At 41.0% G+C, this 8,731-nt stretch overlaps 1 protein-coding gene across 1 annotated transcript in view; it reads right to left on the bottom strand.

Moving 5' to 3' along the window:
* Positions 1-36: 36 nt before the first annotated feature.
* Positions 37-8,731, bottom strand: part of LOC115239729 (heparan sulfate 2-O-sulfotransferase pipe-like) — a 39,593-nt gene continuing 30,898 nt past the window's right edge. Inside the window, exons 4-7 of the mRNA XM_029814416.1 lie at positions 2,336-2,409; positions 1,058-1,264; positions 418-497; positions 37-322 (exon numbers count right to left, since the gene is read on the bottom strand). Of these exons, the coding sequence (XP_029670276.1) occupies positions 37-322; positions 418-497; positions 1,058-1,264; positions 2,336-2,409 (647 nt within the window). The remainder of the gene's footprint in view (positions 323-417; positions 498-1,057; positions 1,265-2,335; positions 2,410-8,731) is intronic.

Here is an 8,731-nt window from a genome sequence, read left to right as displayed (position 1 = left end):
TTTATATTTATTATATATATTTTACGAACAATATTCTTACGTGCATTTCTCGCTGTGTCCGCAGAAGAAGAGCGTTTGCCTGCGATGATCGCCGATACCTTCGTGGACCTCGCCCTCTAGATATCTGCACTCTCGATCTCCCTTAAGAACGCACGACTCGAAGTCCTTCTTGAGCCAATTGGGATCGGGTAGCGGCAGATCTGGGAAGATCTGCTTCCTCTCCACGTAATACCACGGCGCTCTTACATAATAATACCAGGATATGACTCTCTCCACAGGATCGCGGACCACGTTGATGTAAATCGGCTCCGGCAGATGGAATCTGACGACGAGGAGAGACACAAGGAAAGTAGTGAGTAGAAAATGGTGAGTGGTAGCAATCATTCAAATTGCCTAGGCTAATCTCGTGGCACTCACTCTGTGAAGTTAGTAAAGCAGACGTGCTTTACGTAGACAGAGGGCTCTGAATAGCTGCTGACCATCCTGGCGAGATGAAGCTGAAAATGTATACAAGACAAGTTAATTCACGTACAAATTACGTACAAATTATATTGCAAAAAGTAATAAATCTTTCATTGTTATTTTCCTTATTACAAGCTAACAGTTCTCGTAAATAAAGAGAAATCTTTTTGCACAAAGATCTAGGCAAACGTCAACTTGAACTTTCACTCTAAATCGTACATGCGGATTCTATTTTCTATCGTAATGACAAGATACACATCTGTCCGCAGATCGCTACGTCTCTCTTATCTTTATCACTCTTTGACAGGTTTCTTGGCAAGTTTCTATATGAAAAATAAACGACACGTTCAATTCTCCTCCCTCCTCGTAATTTTATCATGAACGAAAGACCCGCGGCGAGCACGAGGAAGTACGAAGAAGAGACGGAACCGTTAGCGCGTGAATCACTTGATCGGTCCGGGTATCGTCGTACTTTTTTATCACCATGTAGGGCTCGACGGGATTATAAATTAAGATAGGTAATTACTACGCGAACGTCGCTGCGCGATTGATGATAATTGATTGAGGCCCCTTCTGGCCGGGGGTCGTTCGTTACCTGTTCGATCGGCGCAAGACGTATGGTCTCGACTCGCTGCACGCGGTCCCTATTGAATGAAAAAGCATTCCTTATCGACAGCCTCCTCAGCAGCTCCATGAAGGTCTGCGAGCCGACTTTCGGCACGCGATTGAAGAATAAGACCTGCCGGTCGGCCCTTCTCGTATTGTTGAGGGCCTCAATGTCGAGCGTCTCCTGCTCCTCGTACTAGAAGAATCGTTAATATTTTAGCGCATCAATTCTTATATTATCTAATTTAAAAAATAAATCATTTTAGTTTTCTCTATATTCGCGATTGAATTAATATTTAAATATTATTTCGTATTATTATTAATATTTTAATATAATTAATATATTAATATTAATATTTGAGTATAATTATCATAAAATTAATATCTCAATATTTAAATATAATTATTCATAAATAAAATTATATAGATGATGCGGTATATCGAAATGTCAAAGTGATCTTTCAAAAACGCATGATGTAAAGGAACATCCAAGGAACAGAAATCGAAATGCGGGGAACGTTGCGGAGATATAATTTACCGACGACTTTAACCATTCATTTTCGGCGCCGACCCGTCATTATCGGGGCTTCGCGTTCCCCGCGAAAGGAAGAATATATTGTTTCGCGCGGGACGTTTCCGATTCCCTCTCGTTAGATAACGATTCGTGTTATTAGCAAGTCATTCCGCGGCATAAGGCGAACGAAGGTAAAGGTGCTTTAGCGCAAGTGTAGGCAAAGCAGATACAGGAGGCAGCTGCCCGCGTCGCGAATTGCTGATACCCAGCAGCGCGGTAATAAGCGATCCATTCTCTATCTCTCTCACTCACTCTGGTCTCGCGTATATCTTCCGCGTATATTTTCGCCACTAGCAGTTGTGCATCGATCGATGTGTTTTCTTTTTTTTTTCTCTGGCGCGAAACGCACGCTGCATGCTAATTTATCAGATCGAAGCGTCGTAAAAATTAGCGCCTACACACGCGCGTACATATGTATGAGCGAAACGTATCTCGTTTCCGCTTTACGAAGACGGGAATTAAGAGAAAAAAATTGCCCGGTTTTCATAAATTAGATAATAATAACGAAAGTCATTAAAGGGAATAATAAAAGGCTTCTTAATTATAACGTAATAATTGTGAAACAAAAACGTCATCATCATTTACTGATAATTTCATCTAAGGTTCTCCCCTCTAAGTTCTGAATTATTAAGAACGTACAAAGTTATTAAGTAATTTTTTGCTTGTATATGAAGTAATGATTGCGCTAATTACCTTCCCCGTAACAGTACGCTGCACATTCGAGTAATGGATGATTCCGCTTGGATTGGAATCCGTTTGAACGCCTTCTGAAAACACAGATATAGCATCATTAATAATGATTCATATATCCCGGTAATTAAATTAATTAAAACGGCGTCATAATAACAGCGTAAAGAATATAACAATGTATATCGATGACAAATTCATAAGAAATTAAATTTATCAGAAATTTATTTGAAAGGTAACGACGGACTTTAGTTTGTTGTCTATAACGCGGTCGCGAATTTTTTCTCTTCTGTCTCGCGGAGAAAACCGCGGACGGATTTGTGTTGTGTCATTGAAGAAAAATCGTCTCCGCGCGCGGAAGTGAACGAACTTCGTTTAACGTTTGATGGACAGCCACGTCACGCGAGTCAGCGAATGTCCTGAGATTCCCTGCCTCCGCCGTCACGACCACGTGGGAAATTGCGTGCGTAATGACGGGAGATCTCTAACTGAGACACGTACAGCTTCGCTTTAGAGAACGCTCGTATAACACAAGATTAAAAAGTTCCTTAAAATCCCTTTCCGGTATTTGTGTTTTAATTTATTAAAAAACCATACTCTAATTTATTAAAGTTTTATATGTACGTTGACTCGATGTTTCAATGCTGCTATTTAATTTTACATCTGTTTTCAATTATAATAATTTTCATTCATACACGAAGTAAATTATTATTGGAAATATAATAAATTGTTATTGTAAAAATTACAATATAATTTTTTTAATCGTGAAAAATGCTAACATATAAGAGAAATCACACAATATTTTTATTTGATAAGATATCTATCATATTTTACAAAGGAGTGAGTATTGTAATTATTCAAATTTTTGCACAAATAAATGCACAATCGTTAACAAACAATAGAATAAGTACATAATTTACAATTTTTGTAGCAGTAAAAATATCTCTTAATACCGTTATATTCTAGCTTTACAACAATGTTATAAAAGTCAATGTATTTTTCACGTAATTTGTACCGTTAAATTTTCTCATCCGTATACTATTAAACCTGACACATGTCTATGTCATTTAACATTCAGCGAAATACATGTGGCATTTCTTGATTCTCCAACAGTTTCTCGACCCTATCTCTGTTTCTACGATTTCACGGATTTATAGTAACATCGAGATATCGCGTATTCCGCGAATGTGTCGGCGGCTTGTTGTCTGACGTGACACGCGTGCAGATCTCTATCATGTATTTCCCGACACGCGACGGAATTCGTTGCGACGTACAAAGGTACGCCGGAAATACCGTAACAAAGTCCGCGTGATCCGTTACATGCGTGTACGAAACAACGACGGAGTTATCTCATAGAGCCAGCACCGCGGGATTGTCGGCTCGGAACACGTTGCCTGCGAACATTGATGGATAAGTTCGACGGTCCTATTCACTTTGGTACGCGTAATTAACATTGTAATTACATGCGGTCTCTATAAGTACACATTCTTTATATATGCGTGCGATAATTAACGCATGATAACAGAAAATTGACGATTTAATTATCGGATTATGATTTCTCATGGGCTGCGTGATTGATTATCGGCGCGATTCTTCGAAATTCATCAAGTCTCTTAGATCTTCACGAGTGAGTTCTCCGCGAGAATAAATCCTTTCCTCCGACTTTTCTTGTCAGCGCGGACGACATTGCATGCGAGTAAAACGAGACCCCACCATAAATTAACGCGTTCGCGGTGATTAAGAGGTCACCGCGGAACTCGGCCAAGATCAACGATCCGCGGAAGGGACCGGAATCGAGGTCCCCATAGGCAACCGTCGGTCATCTCTAGAAAGTTTACCGCGCTCCCCGTCGAGATGCTCCGAGAGAGGAGCATCTCCTCTCACGCGCGAGAGAGAGAAAAAAAAATGCGCGCTCGCTGCGGGCGATGAGCGTCTCTCCCTCTCTCTCTCTCTTTCTCGCTCTCCGTGTTTCTGCTCTGGCGCAGCCAGCTGGAAATGAGATCTTGTTTCGTGCGAAGCCGCCAGGCAGATCGTCCGGTATATACTTTGTCTCCGATCGACGCGACTAATCCGATTCTTCCGCCCGATCGCGGTTTAATCCGCGCGATTTAACGCTCGACGCGCGCGTCCGCATTTAAACGAACACGCGTAATGCAACGTGTTATTTTATCGTTCACGTGAGAGTATTAATTTGTCGAAAGTATCATGTTTCGAAAGTTTTCGTATCATTCTTTAACGACGTTATCTGAAATTGATCGTGCTCACGCGAGAAAGTTTTGTTTCGGAGCGTCCAAGAGCGTTATATCTATTTATATCCCGACAAGATCACGGACGGTCAACAATTAACATTCCATCTGAAATCTGGAAATCAAATTCAACGAGAGAAATCGTTCGTGAGGAAAATGTAGCATAGCGGGCATTCTCAGAGTCGAGATTGTACGGGGAGATAAAAGCGTGCGCGCGCTCGCGAGAACAGCATCCCTCGCGATCGCCAGGAAAGATGCGAGGTCGCTTCGTGATCGGACTTGACAATGCCCTGGCCAGAAGAGGACGGGGGGGCTTCTTCAGTGACCTCACGCAACGCTAGTGGACCGATTATCGATGGTGTATATCGCCTCGGTTCTCTCTCTCTCTTTTCTTTTTCGATGCCTTTTTCCCTCTTTCGAGTCAAATAGCTCTTTTATCGCAACACTTTGCGAACGAAGCTTGTTGCGCGAAGTAGACATTCGATTGACGCGAGCACCGCAGCTGCAACTCGCGCACAATGCGATGAGTTATGCACAAGATTGGTTCGCGATAGCTCCATGTAATAACGGTTTCCGTCGGCATTGTGTTCCCTCCACTCCTCTCTAGCTTTTGCTTGTAAAATCGAGTTCCGTATAATAGAAAGCCAAGTCCGTGGGTGCATACAACGTAGGTGTTATAATTAATTCCCGATCGGCTCGTTATAACTGTGGGTTATCGAGCCGATAATGGCAAAATTCTTACGTCGAACATTTTCTCTCGTGCATCTTGTATATTCCTCAAAGTTGGTATTTAATATAGTATCCCTAATTAAGCGCACTTTCTTTGTATTATAGGTTCTTCTTATTATTATACTTTATATTCGTTCAGAGCGATATCTATCAGGGCAAGATTTTCTTTCCTCGCACAAATTGAAAATCGTTCGATGGCGAATATAATTGATTATCGGCCATTATCGTGCTTATGCAGCGATGCACCAGCGACCGCGCGACGCCAGAGGACATCCATCGGCCACAATCGACGAGTCTCGTGACCGATACAGATGCAAGTTTAATGACGGACGGACGAGAGGCACCGCGCGCGTCCGGAACTGCACGCTCGCCGGGGGCATCGTCGCTCAGCGTAGGCGTAGGGGCTTTATTCACGTCATTCACAGGCTTAAGACGTAGCCACGGTTACATTGATGGCTGCAAAAAAACCATCCCCCCCCCCTGCGCATCTCCCGATCGTTGATCTTTGCCCGCTGGAGCGGGAACAACTCTTCGACTCCCTATGCTCTGTGTCTGTAGCCGCTCTATTACGCCAGAATGGGCGCTAGTATTATGTCCGAGATCTCGCGTATATGGACGACTGCTACAAAATTTTCTTGGAGAGAAATAAAGAAAAAGAGAGAAAGAAAAATCTGACACTTCCGTTGGCGATTTTTTCGGCTTCCAGGGGTTTTTAAGGCGGATCCAACAAGAAACTTTATTTTATTATTTTATAAGATTGAGATAAAATCAGAAATAATATTAGATAAAATGTGTGAAAAGTACAGAGGTCCATCGGTTACTATCCATAACTTATAGTTTGATATCTATGATAAGAGATAGCTTTACATGATTGCGACTCAACGATTGCTTCTATTTCTGAGAAGGAAAAAGTGATATATAAAAGATATCGCGGTAATTTTTAATTTTCATTTATAACTTTCTATTGATATTGTAATACTTATTACAGCACTCTGTTCTTTTATATTATAATATGATGAAAGGCAAATCGTGGAAAAGCAAACTCTACTACCGAAGAATATGTGCTATTCTTTCCACATTCTAATTTTATATCTATGCTGTGGAACAACCCAATTTTTTCCTCACAATTTAACGCCGTGCTATTGCGTGTGGAGGTACAATCTCGTTTCACATTCCATGTACCATAAGCGGCCGCAATTAATCTTTATTAATTTTTAGAAAGACAACCATCAATTATTGCATAGTCATATACAGTGTTTCTTCTCTTAATGTTGCGAATATATCGGCAATACATCTGCAGTGTATGATGTATTATAACATATATAACTGTTATATATCAGAAAAATTTACATTTGTGGTCATGAAATTGATGCATTCAATAATATATTGAAAGTTTACATGTTTGCATGAAACGTCACTTTTACACTTGTTATAAGTATTTTCAGAATTATGTATATCAAAGTTTCTTCAAGATTATTGAATAAATGCATTCGCGTTATTCTCAAGCGTAATTGCCACTTAAACAGACGATTTACCTCGTTAAATCTAGATCTACGTTCGAGAAAAAAAAAAAGAGGAAGCGCTCAGTGTTTATGATGTAAATATTTATGAGTGACAGATATAGAAAAAGAAAAAGGAAATAGTATGATTGTTCGCTGGCAATAGAGAGAAAATCGCTTCGGCAGCGTGTTAACACAATACGCGGATCACTTGTGCACTTGCGTGTCGCTTTTTACGAGATGCGCTTCCTTTCCGCTCGCGATTAAATAAAAGGAGGATACGTGTTTGCAGTCTTTTTTTGCTAAATCCTCAAAATTAAAGAAAATCGGTCAATCGCGTTCCGCTCTTGCGCACCAATTCGAATTATTTCTTGCGATATTTCCCGAATCAGTTTTACCGTACGGACTCGGGGAAATTCCTTTTCTTTGCTTCCGCGGCCGAGATGTTGCGCACGAGAAGAAAAAGAAAGGATGTCAGGACGCCGGACCGGATTGGCAACCTTTTACTCCTATTTTGGTCAATCGCCTTTCGACCTGTTGATCCAGAACTCGAGAAAGCTGTAGAGGTCGACGAAGAGAGAGAGAGAGAGAGAAAGAGAAGGGGAGGAGGAAGGGAATGATGCTTGCATCTCGGGGCGATTCTGCGAGCTAATTGTTCGTGACGCCTCGAGGGAGAAGCTTGCCGCGGTAACTTTCATCTTACAATTAACCAAAAGTGGGGCTGAGGGACGCGCGATCAAATTTCCGCCTTTCCTTCACGAGGTTACGATCGACACGTATACCGTATATTCGCAAGGTAATTTAAAAATAAATTGAGTGAGAGAGAGAGAGAGAAAATCATATAGAAAGTAACTCTCTGACGGGCTTGGTCATCGTGGGAATATAGGTGCACGTATTTAAGAGCGCGTGAAAAGTCGCGCATTGCGATGCATACGGTTGATTACCGTGACAGTGATCGCAATTTCCTTAATCGACGATCCAGGAAATAGCGATCACGGATTTTTATTGTACAAAACACGGATATGATATTGCGATAGCTTGTGTTTCTCTCTTTTTCTCTCTCCTTCTCTCTTGTCTAGAATTAATTTCGTCGTTCGAAGAAGAATAGTTTGGCGAAGATCTTCTCGCAAACTGGCACTATCTGATAACGCTAATGGAAAACTAACGCGCGACAAGAGACATACATTGCTGTGGGTAAAATTAATCGTAGCTGAAAGCGAATGAAAGCGAAAGTCAATTACCAATACGTGTCAAGTAGATAATAAAATCGGTGACACGCTGCCTGAAGCTGTCACCGCACGGTAGTCTTGATAAGAAAAAAGTTTTTAGGTAACAACGAGAAATTTGACGAGAAATTCGAATAGTCAACGATCGCGTGAAATTGTTTGAACTCTGAACGTCCGTTCCGCAAGGAAAGGCGTTTGCATATAAAGGAGTGCCTCACATGAGAAATTCGAAAGGAGCTACCTGACTACTTTCGCGAAGCGCACGTTATAAGAATGGAGAATGTGGGTCGACATCGGAACTTCTCGAAGTCATTCCGATACTTCCTATGCGCTTGAAATGCTTGGGTGCAATTTATTTTGTTTATTAACACAATATAAGAGAGATATCCGGCAAAAAAATAATTTATAGATCACTCTCTCCCTTTCAAGCACTTTATATAACTAAATTATGACATAAGAAATTGTATAAGACAATTTATTTTTTTCAAAACATGGTTATTAATTTTTAACTTATTAAGTTTGCATTATTTTTGCAGCCGTTGCTTCGGAGAATAAAAAATCCTGACCATTGTCAAGATTTGAAAAAGATCTATCTCGTGTGATTCTCGATCTCACCGATTCAATGAACGCGATAGAACGCTACTTTCATCGGATGTTCGTGGGCATTTGTGATCAATTTCTACGGTGCAAATTTTTGCAAGT

Source organism: Formica exsecta, unplaced genomic scaffold, assembly GCF_003651465.1.
Source record: "Formica exsecta isolate Colony F162 unplaced genomic scaffold, ASM365146v1 scaffold393, whole genome shotgun sequence".
NCBI lineage: Eukaryota > Metazoa > Arthropoda > Insecta > Hymenoptera > Formicidae > Formica > Formica exsecta.
The sequence above is the reverse complement of the archived record's forward strand: the minus strand, read 5'-3'. Positions and strand labels throughout refer to the sequence as shown.